This window comes from Vulpes lagopus, chromosome 19 (assembly GCF_018345385.1).
Source record: "Vulpes lagopus strain Blue_001 chromosome 19, ASM1834538v1, whole genome shotgun sequence".
Lineage (NCBI taxonomy): Eukaryota > Metazoa > Chordata > Mammalia > Carnivora > Canidae > Vulpes > Vulpes lagopus.
The window spans coordinates 1,529,794-1,550,190 of NC_054842.1; the positions used below are offsets into that span (position 1 = coordinate 1,529,794).

Here is a 20,397-nt window from a genome sequence, read left to right on the forward strand (position 1 = left end):
AGCACATCAAGTCTTCCAGCCCTAACAAGCTCCTTCCAGTGTGGCAGCTATTGAGTGTTTGCTTTGGTGCCAAAATAGCTGGGTTGGGATCCTGGCGTATGGATATGACTTTGAGCAAGTTATTCATGTCTTTGTGCCTCAATGTGCTATCTGTAGAATGACGATAACAATAGAATCTGAGGAATTATTTTAAAGAGTGTCTGTAACAAAGTGAAGAAACCTAGCAGATACTATCTCAACCAAGTGATTGAAATTAACATCACCAATAATGAGCTGTTGTGGGCTCCTAACACAATGCGGTGAAAAGAACACAACATCACTTCTGTGGCATCACTACCCTAAACACACAATCTGAACTGAATCATGAAGACACATCAGACAAATCCAAATTAAGAGACACTCTACAAAGTAACTAGCAGATATTCTTCAAAGATGACAACATTATAAAATATAAGGAAAGGCTGAGGGATTGTTCTAGATTGAAAAAGACTGGGAGAGACAACTAAATTCAGTACACGATCCAGGATTATATCTTGGCCCAGAAAGGAAGAAAAGTAAAGGAAAGAATTTCTTATTCTATTTTGTTTTTGCTATAAAAGACATTATTGGTACAATCAGTGAAATTTGGTCTGTATAGATTCCACGGTAGTATTGCATTAGTGTTTTCTAATTTTGATGAGTGTGCTGGCTATGTTGGAGAGTGCCTTAGAGCCTTAATAAGAAGGCTAATTACAGCTATTAAATTAAGCAATTAATCTACCCCATTAATCTACTATTATATATCATTTTGTTGCTTATCTGTTTAGCAGACAGATGTTTGATCCTTGAGGGTGTTACACATTTGTAACAATCCTAAGATCTAATATATCAGCATACAAATGTGTTTACCCAATAGACACTGAATTAGATCTGAATTTGCTAGCCACTGGGCCAAGCACAGGAATGCAAAGACATGAGTCCCAGGTCCAGGCCCTTGGGATGTGTCTGTTCTAGTGGGAAAGGCTGAAGGTTGCCTTAAAGGGAAGAGCAAGAGGATGCAGGATACTAATTGCTGAGACAAGAACAACAGGAATTCAAAGAAGGGAAAGGGATCTGTATAAAGATAGAAATGAAAAGAAGATATAGGGGATCCCTGGGTGGCGCAGCGGTTTAGCACCTGCCTTTGGCCCAGGGCGTGATCCTGGAGACCCGGGATCGAATCCCACGTCGGGCTCCCAGTGCATGGAGCCTGCTTCTCTCTCTGCCTCTCTCTCTCTCTCCGTGTGTGTGTGTGTGTGTGTGACTATCATAAATAAATAAAAAAAATTTTTTAAAAAAAAGGAAGACATAGCAAGATCAAAAAGGCCCTGTTTAAAATTACCTTTATGTGTTTTCTAATGAGGTGAGTTTGGGCTTGCCTATAAAGGTGAAAAGACAAGAAGTGGCATGTGTTCCAGGATAGTCAGTGTATCCTCATTTGTAATAGCAAATAGTGGAAATTCATGGCTAAATAAGTCACTTCCATACATCAGATTACCATGCAGCCATTAAAAAGAGTTGATCTTCTCCCTGTAAGTCACAGTTGTGGTAACTTGGAGGAGGTTGTGACTAGGAGGGGCAAGAGGGGCAGGCTGGGAGCTGGGATGCATTCTATGTCATGAGAGATCGGTGGTGACACGGGGCTAAACATCTGCCAAAAAGCATCAAAGCCCCACATTTATGATTGCCCTTGACTATATGTAAGCTATAGCGTAATTTTTTTAAAGCTTTAACAAATTATTCTCTTTATATATTGATAAATAACTATTCCTGGGTACATTATTAAATGAAAAATGTATATACAATAATGCATGTAGAATGCAATCTATGATGGGGGAGGGTTTTCAATAAAGGAAACGTATGCACTTAACCCTAACTTCATTAGAAGGGAGGAAGTGAGGGAGGCATTGTCACTAGAAGAGAAGAGAGGGGGTGGCCATGGACCTAGGGCTAGGACCACATGTAGAGAAAGTAGTCAAGGGAAGGGAAAATCTTAAAGAATGGGAAAGTCAGGATGCCCCCATTGTTACTTTAACACCTCAGATTATGTATGTTGTGTGGGTTTAAATCATTTGAAGCTAACAATTCTCAGGGATGAGATTTAGGCATATACATGATCTTGGAAGGCATGTCAAGGAATCTGGATTAGGAGTGGCTTTAAAATCGTGGTTTTTTTTTCAACAAACAGAAGTCCTATGTCAGATTCTATGGCTGCATTTTGTAATAGATTTAAAATTCAACCAAGGGCAGCCCCGGTGGCTCAGCGGTTTAGCGCCACCTTCAGCCCAGGGCCTGATCCTGCAGACCCGGAGGCGAGTCCCACGTCAGGCTCCCTGCATGGAGCCTTGCTTCTCTCTCTGCCTCTCTCTCTCTCTCTCTGTGTGTGTCTCTCATGAATAAATAAATAAAATCTTTAATAAGGAAAAAAAACTCAACCAAGAACTCATTTATTGAAATTGGGTAGGCTTTTACCTACACACCTATGCAGACACACAGAGCCAGGAGAGCTCAGACCTGTTGTACAAAGGATAACCATGTGAAACTGCTGTTTATTTTTGGAAAGACTCCCCCTCCACACACACATATATACACACACAACCCACTCCTACTCCCACCCCCAGCCCACCTCCGTCGTCTGGTGGTATACTGCCACCTAATGTCCCTTCAACAAACTGACACCAAAGACATTCTCAGAAATGGGAATTCAGAGCAACAATGTCCACAAGTAGCCAAAATATGGAAAGAGCCCAGGTTTCTAACGACAGATGAATGGATAAAGAGGAAGAGGAATATATACACAGTAGAGTATTACTCAGCCATCAGAAAGAACGAAATCTTGCCGTTTGCAATGTCATAGATGGAACTAGAGAGTATTATGCTAAGCAAAATAAGTCAGAGAAAGACAAATATATGATTTCACTCATAGGTGGAATTTAAGAAACAAAACAGATGAACATAGGGAAGGAAAGGAAAAACAAAACAAGATGAAAATTGAGAGGGAGGAGGAGCTTTGCGCAGTGGCAATATCACAGCCAATGAGATTTATCTGAGGCGCGATTATTGCTAATTGAAAATTGAGAGGAAGGCAAACCATAACTCTAGGGAACAAACTGAGGGATGCTGGAGGGGAGGTAGGTGGGGGATGGGGTACTGGGTGATGGGCGTTAAGGAGGGCACTTGGTGCAATGAGCACTGGGTGTTACATACAACTGATGAATCACTAAATTCTATCTCTGAAACAAACAAAACATCGTGCTTTCTATTGGGAGTCAGGAGTGATTCAACTTTAAAATTTGACTTCCCAAGTTTATGAAATCACGAAGAAAATTCAGATAATTGCCTCAGTGGATTAATAAGATGCACAAAATAAAATTCAACATCCATTAACGATTTTTTAAAACTCTTAAACCAAATTTAAAACTCTTAAAAGAAAGTTTTCTTGGGACTCCTGGGTGGCTCAGTGGTTAAGCGTCTGCCTTCGGCCCAGGGCGTGATCCCAGAGTCCTGGGATCAAATCTCACATCAGGCTCCTTGCATGGAGCCTGCTTCTCCTGTCTCTGCCTCTCTCTGTGTCTCTCTTGAATAAAGAAAAGAAAGAAAGTTTTCTTAGTCTGATAAAGAGTATTTTCATAATTAATGATTAAAAATATCATGGAAGGGAGAACACCAAATACACAGCTACTCAAGGAGAGAAACAGGAAAACCCAGGTCCGAGCCTTAGGACCCACTTTCCTGTCTTACCCGATGTTTTCCTGCCAGAACACCGTGGGTGGTTAATTGCCTTTGAGTTGGAAAACGGTTTGCATTTACAACTGTAAATTTATTCATCCTTTTAATTTATGTAAGGTTTTTTGTACACAATTCTCAATTCTTTAAGAGATGACAACAAATTTTGGTTTTCTACTGTCATGTGAGAACATTAGGCCCCAGCAACGCGTCATTGTGTGAGGAAAATAAAGTGCTGCAGTAACGTGGGAAAAAAAAAAAAAAGGTCCACCAGTCCATCTCTACTCTGATAGTTAATGCAATCACCCAGAACACTACTCACCCTTGTTATAGGCTCATTCTTGCGGTCCCAAAGATTGTCACTATGGTGCAGGTGGCCTCTGTTGACTATATATCAGGAAGTCAAAGGAGACCTTGTAATGGCCAATGTAGCAGCCAGAAATAATAAAAGCCAACCTTCTTGAAGCCAGAGGAAGTTTTCCCTCACATCTTCCATGTGTGTCTATATTTTGGAAAATGAAAGGTTAGCCATGAGTGCAGAGGGACTGACTTTTCTGGAGATTTTTAAAAAATAATTTGAATGGGAAGGCAGCAATTTGTGGTTACATTCTTCATGGAATCAAAAATGACTGAGATATTTTATTATCAAAATATCAAAACCTATGAGCTATGGGTGTCTTAGAATAAATCCCCCCAAGACAAATTCTGAAAAAGGAGTGTAAGTAGTTTACTTGGAATGTAACCCCAGGAAACAGTAGTAGAGCGGAAAAGTAAGACAGAGACAGGAAGAAAGCCAATATGGGTCACCACTTTGGGCAACTGGGGCTCAATTCCACTGTGCAACTTGCCAGAGTGTTGTCCTACTTGAGGCAAAGGATGTAGGGTACCCACCTGTCATTGGCTGAGGGAAAGCATTAGCTAGCTCCCTGGCACTTCCAGTTGTTGGGCATGCTTGGGCCAAAAGAAAGTTGTCATGGGGAAAATTCCCACTGATTGCACCTTGAAGGATACAGGTAGGGAGGGCACTGGTACCATGTGCTACCAGGGCACTGTGGAGTCCATGTCATCCTGTTTCATCAAACAGATTTGCAGCTGTCCTCCTGGACTGATGTGAGTAGATGGACAAATCTGAGCAAGCATCTGCACAATATAATGGGCTTCCTCTACTCTGTCCTTAGTCACATTGGGTAAACTGAGCAACTGAGTAACTCACCTACCTCTTCTAAAAACTTTCTCACCTCCCAAAAGCAGAGTCAGTCATGCCTCCCTGCTATCAGAGCACTTGCACACATTTTCTGCCATAGCCCATATTGTTGGTATCTGTCCCATTTCCTGCATGTCCAGACTAGGTGCCAATTGGTTTCCATCATGTTCCACCTGCAGAACTAAGCTGCTGCTGCTTGGCTGACCAGTGAGAACTGCAAAAGCACTGTAATTAACCTTTGCATTCCTTCAATAAATATTTATTGGGCATTGTCTTGGCTTGGGTTTCCCCAAAGGCAGTCTGAGATAAGAGTTTAGTTGTAAGTAGTTTATTTGGGAAAGGGGGCCCAGGAAGAAGGAATAGTCCACCCAAGGGGCGGGGCATGACTGAACTGGTTACCACTGTGGGCAACTGATGCTCAATCCAACTCCCATAAAGCATGGAGGGCTGAAGCATTCAACCCCAATGAGTAAGGGGTAACTTGCCTGAACTTCCAGGCTGTGCCTGCTCTCAGGGCTGCCAGACAAAGTTCTAAGGTAAGCTCTATAAGAGGAGAGCAAAGAGCTACTTGAGGTGGCAGCATTCATGGGAGCTCTCCACTACCACCAGAGAGCTGAAGATAGAAGTGGGCTGAGGGAATAAAGTAACAATAGAGTTTCCTGCAGTTACCTACCACATGCCAGGCAGAGTGCTAGGTGCTGGCCATGCAACAACCATAAGGACAAAACACTTCCTTGCTTTCATAGAACTTACCTTGCAGTATGATATGAAAAATATACCAATGTACAAATCAGCAAATAAATAATGATGGGTTTGAAAAGCACTATGAAGTAAACAAAGAAAAGGGGGGGGGAACAGAACTACTCTAGATAAAATTGTTTGAAGAGATGACATTTGAGTTGAGTCTTAAATGATGAGAAAGAAGCCATGTCTCAGTCCATTCAGACTGTTATAACAAAAATACCATGAACTGGGTGGTTTATAAATAGCAAACATGTATTTCCCACAGTTCTGGGGGCTTGAGAGGCTAAGATCAAGGCACTGGCAGATTCTGTTTCTAGGCGCTGGCTTCCTCAGAGGGCTGCCTTCTCACTGTGACTGCACATGACAGAAGGGGCAAGGAACTGTCTGGGGTCTCTTTTATAAGGGCACTAATCACATCCATCTCCCAAAAGCCCACCTCCTAATACTATCACCTTCAGGGGTATGATATGAACATATGAATTTGGGGAGTACACATTCAAACAATAGCAGTTTTCTTTCTTTCTTTCTTTTTTTTTTTTTTTAATAGCAGTTTTCTAAAGAAAAACCTGGGGGAAGAGCTATCCAAGCACTGAATGGCATATGCAAAAGTCCATGTCAGTAAAATTGACAAATTCTAGAAACTCTACGAGTGAAATATGGTGAAGGTGATGTTATTTTTGAGTGAGGAAGACAGAAGCAAGGCCACCACAGTTCCACGAATAGAGATTTCAAATGTTAGAATAAATGTAAATTGAAACTGTATATGAGAATTCTTAGAACAGTTGAATTGGCAAAGATACAAAGGTTTGTAAAGATCTCACTGGTGAAAACGTGGGGAAACCACGCTCCTATACATTACTGTGGATCTGTCAGGGCATTGTGTAAGGAGCAATTTAGTCACATGTATCTAATATTTAAAGAAAAAGGGACAGAACATGAGAGAGAGACTCCTAACTCTGGGAAACGAATTAGGGGGGGGAAGGGGAGGAGGGCGGGGGTGGGGGTGACTGGGTGACGGGCACTGAGGGGGGCACTTGATGGGATGAGCACTGGGTGTCATTCTATATGTTGACAAATTGAACACCAATAAAAAATAAATTTATATTAAAAAAAAGAAAGAAAAAAAAAGAAAAAGGGCTGAGGGGACACATCCTTTACCATAGAAATTCTAAGAATTTTTCCTATAAGATATACCCACGCACGCACACAATAATATCCTCCAGGATCCTGTAGCATTATTCATAATAGCAAGCAACTGGAACAAAGGACCGTATGAGCAAACTGCTGTATAAAACAAATTTCAGCGGTTTGGCCCGGTGAAGGAGGCACACGCCACCGCCGCAGGGCAGCGCAGCCGCAGGGAAGCGGGCAGGCAGCTCCCGCCGGGCACAGCCACGGGGACTGAGTGGAGGACACCTGGGAAGACCCAGTCCCGTGACCCTCCCGTAAGCTGGGGCCTGCGTGGACGGCTGACCCAAGTCAGGACCCGGCCACCTCGGCAACTCCTGTGAGTCAGGAAAATGGGGGTCGAGAACAGGGGATTCGCCGCGCACCCATCCTGCTGTAATTGCATTTTCTATCACGTACCAGCTTGTGGGGAGTGGGGGTGCTCCAGGTGTGCAAGGACCCCAGGGAAGTTCACGGCTGCTCAAGGCAGGTGGTGAGGTCATGGGGGTAAGCACAGCACGGTCTGCCGCGCAGAGGGACCCCTGGAGCTGGGACAGGAGCGGAACGCAGCCCGCGGGGCCGCACTGCGGCACTGAAGGCCACGGCGGCCAAGACCTCAGGCCCAACTGACCAGCAGCCGCCCCCTGAAACTAAACCACGCGACCCAGCAGCGCGAAACCCACGGCCGCGCCTGCGCACCGGGGCTCCCCGGGCCCCGCCCACACGCCGCGCCTGCGCACCGGGGCTCCCCGGGCCCCGCCCACACGCCGCGCCTGCGCACCGGGGCTCCCCAGGCCCCGCCCATACGCCGCGCCAGCGCGGGCCCCAACGCCCGGCTCCGCCCTCCCCGGGACGCGCCGTGCACGTGGGCGGGGCCCAGGCTCCAGGCTCCGCCCGCGAGCGGCCTGTGGGCGGAGGCCGTGGTCGCGCCGGCCGGGAGCTGGAGCTGCGAAGGTTCCTCGGTCGCCCTCCCGCTCCCGGGAAACGGAACTCCCTCCGCGGAGGGGCGGAGGGGACTGCAGGGTAAGGGCGGGCCGGGGGCGCGCGGGGCTGGCGGGGCGCTGGGGGGCGGGCTCAAGTGCAGGGGTCGGGGCCGCGGGGTGCGGACCCCTACAGCTGCCGGCTCCTCGGTCTCCAGCGGCGGGGCCCGCAGGCGCCTCGGGGTCGTTCCTGCCGTCCCGTCCGGGCTCCTGCAGTCGCCCCGGACGCGACTCTGCCGACCCGTGAGTGTCGTGGAGGCGGTGGGCGGGCCGCAGGGACCCTGCTGCCCTCCTGCCGCGCTCCTGCCCTCGGCTTGGCCGACCTGTTCCCAGCGCTGGGCCGGTTGCATGAGGTCCAGTAGGCAAAGGACGGGCGGCCCAGTGAGGGAGCCCGGGTAGCGGCCGAGACAAGACCGTGTCCTCTGACAGGGCAGCACCTGCAGGGACAGTAAGTTCTGGGATTGCTGAGCGCCCGGGAGAGCTCACGGGGCGCTCGAGGTGGGGGCCAGCAGTGCTCCAGAGAGAGGCCCTGAGTGGACAGCTGGACACTGGGCTCCACGCCCTTCAGTGGAAAGCCCTGAAGGAAGAGTCGAGAGAGTAAAAGGGAAGGGAGAGATGAGCAGGGGGCCCTTGCGGGAAAGGTAGTGGTTATCTTAAGTTCAGCTAGGAGCCATAGAATGTTTTTAAAGGCTGGAAGAAAACCTGGATTGTTTTTGTAGATCATGATGGGCACAGCCCCCCATATCCCGGGCGTCCACTCAAAAGGGGTAAGTCAGGGGGATCCCTGGGTGGCGCAGCGGTTTGGCGCCTGCCTTTGGCCCAGGGCGCGGTCCTGGAGACCCGGGATCGAATCCCACGTCGGGCTCCCGGTGCATGGAGCCTGCTTCTCCCTCTGCCTGTGTCTCTGCCTCTCTCTCTCACTGTGTGCCTATCCTAAATAAAAAAAAAAAAAAAAAAAAAAAAGGGGTAAGTCACCCAGAAGTTCAGGGTAGCTCCAGTTGTCCTTCCAGACTCATCCCAGGATCATGCATACCAAGCCCCACATCCTCCATCCGTCAGGATCCTGTGTAGGCCCTAGCCCATAGCCCCTCAGTGAGGGAATCTGAAACTTTAGGTTCCTTCCGGACGGGTGAATAGCAACTGTGATTACAAGGGCTTTCTGACCCACTGCAAGAGCCATGATGGATGGGGGGTGAGGGTTTGTCCTGGGGAGGTTGTTCTGTTGACCCTACCAATACATGAACAAGGCTAAGGGGGGGGGGGGGGAGCGTAGTAGTATAAATCCAGGAATTGTTTTCTGTCCCACTCTCCCTGCCCTCATAAGCATCAGTTGTCTAATATGATGTCTCTCCCTTGTGGAACCTCACATGAAAAACCAGAGGGGGACAGCCATGTAAAGAGATCTGCAAGAGCTTCCCCGCCCACTCTGTCTTGTGAAAAGGAAACAACTGGTGGTGTTAACTGGGCTGACTCATGTATGTATCCTTTTTTTTTTCTCAGAGAAAGAGATAAAAGCCCATTTAAACCTACCAGGAGAGTAAGTAGTGGTTTGTTAATGTTTAATTTTGGATAGGTTTTCAGCATATGTGGTGGTCATTTTGCATGTATGGCTCTTTTGTGTACTTAACTGAAAACCTTGAAGAAACTGGCCAACAGATTAGCCACTGATCCAAATCAGATAGAGCTTATGTTCCAAGAGCCACCTACCTTCCCCAGCTCCTAGAAAGCTAGCTGGGAGCAAGGCTTACCAAGCCAAACCTCTGTTGACCTTTGTGCCCCAGCCTACTCCCTATTCTCTGCCTGATAGCCTTGTTCTAGACTCTCTCTCTTTAAAGGACAAAAATCAAACTGAATAACAATTCAGGTCCTGAGTGGACCTCTAGGGAGGACCTGATCGACATATTTACACTGTGGTGTTAGTGGTGCCCATGGAAATGCGATTTGCCCCTTCGTAAATTATCTTATAGTCTTAGTATTACTTAGTATTACCTTAATTCAGTGAAGTGAAACTGGCCTTTAGGTTTGGGCCTCCAGGTCATGGAGCCAGGTTGTTCCTGGCTCTGTGCTCCCTAAATGTTATTTTCTGTTTGGACTGTTTATGTTATGCTGAGCTTGTTGGTGTATAACTGTAACGATTATAGGCATGTAACTTCATGTATTTTTTTGGTTGTCTGAAGTAGTCTTAACATTAATAGGGAAAGTGAAGTGATGGAGCACATTTGATGTGGAGACAGAAGCCAGAAAGTCTTGTCTGTACCTTACCACATGCCAGCTGTGTGATTACAGACAAGTTTGTTTTCAAATATTTCTGGGCCTTGGCGCTGTTGTATGATAATAAGTTGTTGCCTGTTGTGTGGTATAAGTGCCATCCTTGTGAACCTCTGCTAACAGGATATAACTTATGTAAGGGATAATTTTTTTAGTTTAATAAAAAGCAACTTTTGCCTCAAAATTTGGTATATCACCTGTTAATCTGATCATGTAGGTCATGGTTCTTAAACTAACATTGAACAAGACAAAAGTTGATTATGTAAAAGGGTCTTAATAACTGTGCTGCACTGGCCCACTGGTTGCAAGGAACAGGAAAGCAAGCAAAAAAAAAAAAGAAAAGAAAAGAAAAAAAGAGGGGTCTTAACATCTTACACTGTCAGAGTTGTAAGAAACATCTTACGCTGTCAGAGTTGTAAGATGTTAGTATTACTTTTGTGTCCTTATTGTTCATCCTTAGAAATAGCTGCTTTCAAACATTGTCTATAAATACCTTTTTGTTTAATGATCTCTTAGCGATGGAAAACTCTGGGATACAGTAACCTAATGAAAGGAGGCCTATGAGAGGACTAGTTCTAGAGTGAGCGCTAGATGCCTAGGATTGAGCATTCCCCAGGTTACATCTCAGCCTCTGCTCGTTCCTGGGTCTTCTCTCTGTCCTTGATTTCTTCACTCCTGACCTTAGTTTATACCCCTTCGTGCCCAATTTCCCAGGTCCCAACCCCAAACCTGCTATCTCACAAGGGTCAGCTCCATTTCTGACCAAATGTCCTGCTGTCATTTCAAACTTAACATGCTGAAAACCTGGTCATTGTTGTCTCCTGCCCAAATTGCCCCTTTCCAAATGCCTACTTCTGTTGGTGGCCATCATCTGGATCCTGAAGCATTGTTGATGGTTCCATCTTTCCCTGACTACAGGTGAGTTGCTAAGCCATCAGCTAGCCTCCTTTAACAGCAACTATTGACTGAATGGCTCCTGGGCTCTGGCCTTGTGTTGGGGTTGGAAGACCCAGGATGATGGAGCTGGCCCCTGCTTCCCTCTAAACTAACTAGAGGGAAGGCTCAAATAAATAACTCCACATACTGCTTACTCAGGGAGTAGAAGTGTGTAGAGCACCGAAGAACCCAAGAGAGAAGCCTTTAGTTGCCAGGGTTCAGAGTGGCGGTAAGTATCTTGGGTAGATTTTATAGCGGTATGAAGAAAGAACCAGCAGAACACGATCTTTAAAAAAAAAAAAAAAGAAATGTTTAAGGCAGAAGGAATCTCAGTAAAGCATGATCTGTTGCTATTGTCAAGAGAGTGAGACAGGACTGAAACTTTGAAACCTTTGATGTGATGAGCCGGCTCAGCCCTTCTCCTTCTCCCCCAACACTGCCTTTAGTCCTGTGCCCACAGAACTTATTTATGTTACCTACCTGGCCTCAGAGCCATTAAAGAATTTTTTTCTTGTGATAAAATATACATAACATAAGAATTACCATTTCAACAATTTCAAATATACAGTTCAGTGGCATTCATTATATTCACATTGTCATACCATCACACTCCTCCATCTCCAGAACTTTTTTAGATCTTCCAAAACTGAATCTCTGCACTCATTAAACTCTTCATTCTTCATTAATGCTCTTCATTCCGTGTCTTACCCCAACCCCTGGAACTACTATTCTCTCTGTCACTGTGGATTTGACTACCCTAGGTAATTCATATAAGGTGAATATTTATTGAGTTGTGACTGGCTTATTTCATTTAGCATAGTATCTTCAGGTTCATCCATGTTGTAGCATGTGTCAGTTTCCTTCCTTTTTAAGACTAAAAATCCATTGTGTGTGTACCACATTTTCTTTATTCATTCACCTATCAATGGACTTTTGGGCTATTTCTGTCTCTTGGCTATTATGAATAATGTGGCAGTGAACCTGGGTATGCAAGTATCTCTTCAAGACCCTGCTTTCAATTCTTTTTCTGATATATACCCAGAAATGAGACTGTTGGATCAATATGGTGATTCTGTTTTTAGTTTTTGAGGAACCTCCATACTATTCTCCAACTGTTTTATAATCTCACAGAGGTTCTAATTTCTCCACATCCTTTCCAACACTTGTTATTTTTGTTGTTGTTGTTGTTTTTAATATAGTGGCTATCCTAATGGGTGTGAGATGATACGTCATTGTGGTTTTGCACATTTTTTTTAAAAGATTTTATTTATTCATGAGGGACACAGAGAGAGAGGCAGAGACATAGGCAGAGGGAGAAGCAGGTTCCCTATAGGGAGCTTGATGCTGGACTAGATCCTGGGACTCTGGGATCACACCCTGAGCCGAAGGCAGAAACTCAACCACTGAGCCACCCAGGCATCTTGTGGTTTTACACATCTAATGATGAGTGCTGTTGAGCATCTTTTTATATTGCTTCTTGTCCATTTGTATATCTTTAAAGAGGTGTGTATCCAGATGCTTTGCTCACTTATGAATTAGGTTGTTTGGTTTTTTTTGTTTGTTGAGTTTAAGTTCTCTGTATTCCAGATATTAATCCCTGATCAGATAAGATTTGCAAATATGTCCTCCCATCCTGTGTTGCCTTTCTTCTTTCTGTGGTTCGTGTCCATTGATGTATAAAGTTTTTAATTTTTTTGTCCCATTTTTCTGTTTTCACTTTTCTTGTCCTGTTCTTGCTTCTGGTACTCATCCAAAAAATCATTGCCAAATTTAATGTCACAAAGCTTTTCTACTGTATTTTCTTCTAGGAGTTTTGTTTCAGGTTTTTTTAGTTAGGTTTTTGATCCATTTTGTTTTTTGTTTTTGTTTTTGTTTTTTTTTTTTTAATTTTTATTTATTTATGATAGTCACAGAGAGAGAGAGAGAGAGAGAGAGAGAGAGAGGCAGAGACATAGGCAGAGGGAGAAGCAGGCTCCATGCACCGGGAGCCCGACGTGGGATTCGATCCCGGGTCTCCAGGATCACGCCCTGGGCCAAAGGCAGGCGCTAAACCACTGCGCCACCCAGGGATCCCTTTTGATCCATTTTGGATTGATTTTGGGTTAATTTCTGTATATGGTGTAAGATAAGGATTCAACTTCAGTCTTTTGTAAATGGATATCCAGTTTTCCCAGGAGTTAAAGAGACTGCCCTTTCCCTCATGAACAGTCTTGGTACTCTTGTCAAAGATCATTTTACCGTGTACGTGAAGGTTTATTTCTGGGCTCTCTGTTCTGTTCCATTGGTCTTTGTGTCTGTATACCACTACCACAAGTTGTTAATTACTGTAGCTTTATAATATGTTTTGAACTCAGGAAGTATAAGGCCTCCCACTTTGTTCTTTTTCAAGATTGATTTGTAACTTGTGGTCCCTTGAGATTCCTTATGAATTTTAGGTGGTTGTTGTTGTTGTTGTTTTTTCCTGTCTCTGCAAAGAAAAAAAAAAGGTTGTTTGAATTTTGATAGGAATTGCATTGAATCTGGGGACCACTATAAAAGTATTGCTGCCTTAATCAGTATTAAATTTTCCAGTCCATGAACAGATGATATCTTTCCATTTATCTGACACTTAATTTTCTCTCAGCTATGTTTTGTAGTGTTCAGGGTATAAATCTTTCACCTCCTTGGTTAACTCTATTCTTACGTATTTTATTCTTTTTGATGTAATTGTAAATAGAATTGTTTTCTTAATTTCTTTTTCAAATTGTTCATTATAATGGATAGAAACAACTGATTTTTGTGTGTCAATATTGTATCCTGTAACCTTATTGAATTTATTTGTGCTAACAGTTATTTTCCTTTCCAATGGAATCTGTAGGGTTTTCTGCATGGAAGATCATGTGATCAATGAATGGATAATTTTACTTCTTCCTTCCCAATTTGGATGCCTTTTATTTCTTCCCTTTCCTAATTGGTCTGCCTAGAACTTCCAATACTGTGTTGAATGGAAGTGTTGGAAACAGACATCCTTCTTGTTCGTGATTTTAAAGTAAAAGTTTTCAGTCTTTCCATTGAGTATGATGTTAGCTATTGGATTTGCATATATGGCCTTTATTATGTTGAGGTAGTTTCCTTCTATCCTGTTTGTTGTTTTCATAATGAAAAGGTATTGGGTTTTATTAAATGTTTTTCCTGCATCAACTGAAATGATCATATGGATTTTCCCCCTTTATTCTGGCATTTTTTTAAGATTTTATTTTTTTTAAACTTATTTTCTTTAGAGAAAGAGAGAGTGTGTGTTTGTGTGTGTGTGTGTGTGTGTGTGTGTGTGTGTGTGTGAGAGAGAGAGAGCTGGGGGAGGAGCAGAGGGAGAGGGACAGGCAGACTCCATGCTAAGTGCAGAGTCTGATGCAGGGTGGGATTTCATGACCCCAAGATCATGATCTGAGCTGAAATCAAGAGTTGGGAGGCTTAATCTACTGAGCCACCCAGGTGTCTCCTTTATTATGTTAATGCGATATATTTGCTTTGATAGGTTTTTAAATCTTGAACCATCCTTGCATTCCAGGAATAAACCCCACTTGGGCCCTTTGCTATTGAATTCAGTTTGCTGCTATTTGTCAAGGATAAATCACTTTTCATCTTGCATCACTATTCATAAGGAATAATGGTCTGTATTCTCTTTTAGTGTCTTTGTCTGGCTTTGGTTTTAGGGTAATGCTGACCTCATAGAATGAGTTAAGAAGTGGTCCCTTTTCATTTTTTGGGAAGATTTTGGAATTCTTCAAATGTTTGGTAAAATCAGTAGTGACCAACAAATCAGTATTCATTTGGTCCAGGGCTTTTCTTTGTTGGGAGATTTTTGATTACTGATTTAGCCTCCTTACTAGTTATAGATCTTTAGATTTTTTTTTATTTCTTCATAATTCCTCTTCGTAGGTTGTGTATTTCTAGGAATTTGTTGATTTCATCTAGGTTATCCAGTTTCTTGGTTTACAACTGTTATAATACTCTCATAACCATTTTCATTCTATAAAATCAGTAGTAATGTTCCATCTTTTCATTTCTGATTTTAGTTAAATTTGAATCTTCTCTCTTTATTTCATAGTGTAGCTAAATGTTTCAGTTATGGTGATCTTTTCAAAGAAACAACTCTTAGTTTCATGGACTTTTCTCTATGGTTTTTCTATCTTCTATTTATCCTTCTTTAATTTTTATTGTTTCCTTTCTTCTAGCTTTGTGTCTAATTTGTTCTTTTTCGGGATGCCTGAGTGGCTCAATCAGTTAAGCATCCAACTTTTGAACTCCACTCAGGTCTTGATCTCAGGGTTGTGAGTTCAAGCCCCATTTTGTGCTCCATGCTGGGCATGGAGCCTACTTTAAAAAAATAAGTAAATAAAAATTTAACATTTTTTAGTTGGTTTGAAATTTCTTTTTTTTTTTTTAAGATTTTATTTATTTATTCATGAGAGACACACAGAGAGAGGCAGATACATAGGCAGAGAGAGAAGCAAGCTCCATGCAGGGTGCCCCATGTGGGACTCAGTCCCGGGACTCCAGGATCACACCCTGTGCCGAAGGCAGACGATCAACCCCTGAGCCACCCAGGCGTCCTGAAATTTCTCTTTTAATGTAATCATTTACAGGTATAATTTTCCCTATTGGTACTGCTTTCACTGCATTCCATAAGTTTTGAAATGTTGTATTTTCATTTTCACTTGTCACAAGATATTTTCTGATTTCCCTTTTGATTCCTTTTATGACCGATTGGTTGTTAAAGAGTGTGGTTTTTAGTTTCCATATGTTTGGGAATTTTCCAGCTTTCCTTCTCTTGTTGACTTCTAGTTTTATTCCATTGTGGTCAGAAAATACACTTTGATTGTGATCTTTTAAAACATATTGAGACATAGTGTGTAGCCTGTTATGTCATCTATCCTGAAGGATGTTCCATGTGCATTTGAGAGGATCGTGTATTCTGCTGTTGTTGGGTGGTCAGTATGTGCCTGTCAGGCCCTCTCGGTCTTTATACTGTTCAAGTCTCTTATTGCCTTATTCATCTCTGTCTGATTTTTCTATCCTTTATTGAAAGCAGGATATTGAGTTCTCCTACCTTTATTGCACAACTGTCTATTTCTCCTTTCAGTACTGTTTGCTTCATATATTTAGGACCTCTGGTGTATACGTTTATAGTTTATATTTTACTGGTGACAACCCTTTTATCATTATACAATGTCTTTATTTTTTGTGATAGTTTTTGACATAGGCTCTGTTTTGTGTGATGTTAGTATAACCATGTTTTGTGTGATGTTAGTATAACCATTCTGCTCTCTTTTGGTTACTCTTTTCATGGAATCTTTTTTCATTCTTTTACTATAAGTCTCTATGGGCCCTTAGATCTCAGGTCTCTTGTAGAGGCATATGGTTGGATCTTGTTTTTTAATCCATTCAGCTACTCTCTGTATCGTGGTTGGGGAGTTTCATCCTTTTACATTTAAGTATTAACAAGAAAAGACTACTTTTGCCATTTTATTTTGTGTATGTCTTAGCCCTTTTTCCTCTCCACGGAAATCTTTAGTAAAAGGCGAAAGATTTATACTATGTGTCTTAGCCCTTTTTGTCCTTCATTTCCTCCATTATTGCCTTCCTTTGTATTTGTTTTTTTTTTTGTTTTTTTTTTTTTTTTGTAGGGATAGTATTGATTCCCTTCTCATTTCCTTTTGTATATATTTCTAAGTTTTTTCTTTGTGGTTACAACAGATGTTACCTATAATATCCCTTTTTTAAATTTTTTTTTAATTTTTTTATTTATGATAGTCACACAGAGAGAGAGAGAGGCAGAGACACAAGCAGAGGGAGAAGCAGGCTCCATGCACCGGGAGCCTGACGTGGGACCCGATCCCGGGTCTCCAGGATCTCGCCCTGGGCCAAAGGCAGGTGCTAAACCACTGCGCCACCCAGGGATCCCCTATAATATCCTAAAATTATTACAGTCTATTCTAAATATTATCCCAGCTTAACTCAAATTACATATGATAACTGTTCCTATATATCTGTATGGTCTCCCTAATTTATGTTTTTGATGTCACAGCATTTGTCTTTTAAATCTTGAAGAAAATAAAAAGTGGAGTTACAAACCGAATGTATAGTAGTACTGGTTCTTGTATTTGTTCATGTATTTAACTTTACTGGAGATCTTTATGTTTTCTCATGGCTTTCAGTTACTGTCCTGCATCCTTTCATTTCAGCCTTTACCATTTGTTATAGGGCAGGTCTCTTGGTAATGAACACCCTCAGCTTTTATTTATTTGGGAATGCCTTAATTTCACCTTCATTTTTGAAGGACAGTTTTATTGAATACAAAATTCTCAGATGACAGATTTTTTTTTTCTTTCAGCAATTTGAATATATCATTCCACTGCTTTCTGGTCTCCAAAATTTCTGCTGAGAAATAAGTTGGTAATCTTATTAAAGATCCTTTGTACATTTCTCTAGCTGCTTTCAAGATTCCCTTTTTTTTTTCCCCCCTCTGGCTTTCACCAATTTGATTATAATGTTTCTCAGCATGAGTCTCTGGGTTTACCTTTTTTGGAGTTCAACCATTATTTCTGTCTCTCTTCTCTTCTGAGACTCCTATAATGTGCCTGTTGGTCCCTTATGGTGTGGCATAAATCCCTTGGGCTCTGTTTGCTTATGTCTTTTACTCCCTGCACAAGCAGGGGAGCAACAAGTAGAGGGAGAGGGAGAAGCAAGCTCTGTGTTGAGCAGGAGCCTGATGTGGGGCTTAATCCTAGGACCCTGAGATCATGACCTGAGCCGAAGACAGACACTTAACCAACTGAGCCACCCAGATGCCCCTGACTCAGTAATTTTAATGACATATTCAAGTTCACTCAGTCTTCTGCTCAGATTTGCTGTTAAACTCCTTCATGAATTTTTCAATACAGTTACTGTACTTTTAAGCCCCACAATTTGTTTGGTTCCTTTTTACAATTTTAATGTCTTCATTGATATTCTTATTTTGTTGTCCTATATAATTTCCTAATTTCTTTCAATTTTGTGTTTTCTTTAGCTCTTTCAGCATACATGAGACATTTAAGTCTTCATCTGGTACATCCAATGCCTGTGTTTTTTCCAGGACAGTTTCTGCCATCTTTTCTTCCCTTTGAATGGGCCGTCTTTTTCTGTTTCTTTATATGCCTGGTGATCCTCGTTGTCATTGAAAAATTGAGCATTTGAGAAAACAGCCACCTCTCCCAGTATTTGCAGACTGGTTCTAAGGCATGAAAGACTTTTGCTACTTAGTGGGGTATATCTGAGCCTTGGAGTCAGCCCAAGGCAGAGGCTTAAGATCTTCTCAGGATTTTTCCTGAACATGTGTTGCGTGGGCCTATGTGTGTTAGTTTCAATTCCCTCCGTATATTATGGCTGCTTTTATTTATTTTAAAGATTTTATTTATTTGACAGAGAGCATGAGCAGGAGGGAGGAGCAAGGGGGGGAGAGAAGCAGACTCCCTGCTGACCAGGGAGCCCGATGCAGAACTTGATCCCAGGACCTCAGGATCATGACCTGAGCTGAAGGCAGATGCTTAACCCACTGAGCCACCCAGGTACCCAGTAGCTGCTTTCAAATGCCTTAATTTCTCCAGCGGTTTCAGTCATGCTCCTTATTAGGCCTTTGATGTTCTGTTGTTTCTTCTCCCACACACACCCCAGCCTTTTCCCCAAGCATGTGTGGGTCTGTGGTCACACTCTATCACAAGAAAGTCTGCCTTCCACGGTTTTCCCCCATCTGAGCTCTGAGTTCTAAGTAAAGCAAAATAGACCTCTCTCAGACAGCCCAAAGACAGGTTAGGATGTTGCCCTGTTCCCTTCAGTTTGATGGAAGGAGATGGACACTGGGCTGCTGCTGCCATTAGACCGTACTGTGTAGGGAGGAGTGGGGCAAGGGTAGATGAACACCACAGAACTTCCTACCATTCTGAATGTGACTTCTTGGTTAGGTATTTGCTTACAGATCTATAGGTCTTTGTTTTTCAGAATTCATAAAATATTTTAGCCAGTCCTAATTTTTTTTAATATTTCCATAGGGTAACAACGACCCCACCCCCATTCCACCATCTTGCTGACATCCTCTCCATTAAAGGATTTGAAATGGGGACTTTTCTGTGTGTCTGGAAACAGTACGGGAGGTAGACGGCGGTAGAGGAGCATCCTCTACCCTTCTAGATTAGAGCCCATGTTCTCAACTGAGTTACAGTGGCACAAACAGGGTAAGTCTCTGCCTTTGGAAGTTCATAGCCTAGAGGGTGACATGGATCTTTAGGAATTAATCCCACAGACTCTGGCATTGTTAGAGATTGTAGAGATGCCAGGTCAGAGGGGGGAAGGAAGTGCAGAGAAAGCATAATGGGGTTGGGAGCTGTTCAAGTTGTGAGTGGTCGGGGAAGATGGGGACAGTAACATTTCAGCTGAGCTTGGGGTAGGGGACAAGTTTGGCCTGGTTGCTGCAAGAACATTCTGGGAATGGATAACAGTGTGTGCAAAGGGCCTGAGGCAGAGAGGAGCTGCGTTCTAGGGACGGAAGGAGACACTAGGTTCTCAAAGCACTGTGAGCAAAGGCTAGAGAGGTAACAAAGCTACAGAGGCTGCTAAGGAGGTAGGCCCAGCCAGGGGTACGACTTGATCCTGAGAGCAGTAGAAAGCCCCTACTATGTTCGGTGAGACCCAAGAAAGGCCCAAAGTCTGGTATGAGCAGGTGCAGAAGGAAGCTTACTGCCTGGTCTTGCCAGCAGAGCCATTCTCCCAGCCTTGTGCACAGCACATGCTCAGGGAGGGATGATTGGTCCTACCCCCTGTCCTAGTTCGAGGGGTGGGCCACTGGAAAGGCCTGTCCCATAGGTAGGAACACAGAGACAGCCAAAGGTTTGGGCAATGCTGGTCAGGTCTGAAAGCATCCAAATATGCTGCAGGGCTAGATCCTGGAAAGGAACAGCCACAGAAGGCCTGGACTCTCTTCTCCCTTGCCCTTGCCCCAGGGGCTACTTTCATTCCATTTCTCCCCCGCCCAGGTTCCCTTGGGGTTGACATGAAGAACCACCACAGGCGTGACCTCTGCACTTCTAGCCCTGACCCTCCACAGAGAGTGCAGTCATACTATCTTCCAGCATTCCTGCCCATTGCTGTCCCTGGTTCCAAGGGGATATATTTTTTCCCACTGCCCTGCTGTCAATCCAGCATTCAGTATATCGTTCTGTGTGTCCTCTTCTGGGCACGTGACACATCTCGTTATATCTCCAAACACTGTCACATGGTGGCTTTCCACCTTACAGATGAGGAGACTAGCTCCCTGTGAAGGTTAACTTGCCTGTGGTCACA

The 20,397-nt window shown here is 43.4% G+C and overlaps 1 protein-coding gene and 2 pseudogenes across 6 annotated transcripts in view; 2 read left to right on the forward strand and 1 right to left on the reverse strand.

The window, feature by feature from the left end:
• The first annotated feature begins 3,024 nt into the window (after positions 1–3,024).
• On the forward strand, positions 3,025–3,115 carry LOC121479167 (annotated as a pseudogene).
• Positions 3,116–7,727: 4,612 nt separating this feature from the next.
• ENTPD6 (ectonucleoside triphosphate diphosphohydrolase 6) overlaps positions 7,728–20,397 on the forward strand; it is a 45,390-nt gene continuing 32,720 nt past the window's right edge. Inside the window, exons 1-2 of one of the 6 annotated variants that reach the window (XM_041734382.1) lie at positions 7,741–7,882; positions 19,110–19,292. In XM_041734382.1, the coding sequence (XP_041590316.1) occupies positions 19,259–19,292 (34 nt within the window). In that variant the 5' untranslated portion in view covers positions 7,741–7,882; positions 19,110–19,258. Of the gene's footprint in view, positions 7,883–19,109; positions 19,293–20,397 lie in introns of all 6 variants that reach the window. The other 5 variants (XM_041734380.1, XM_041734381.1, XM_041734378.1 and 2 more) reach the window with 5 other exon arrangements.
• On the reverse strand, positions 16,583–16,624 carry LOC121479170 (annotated as a pseudogene).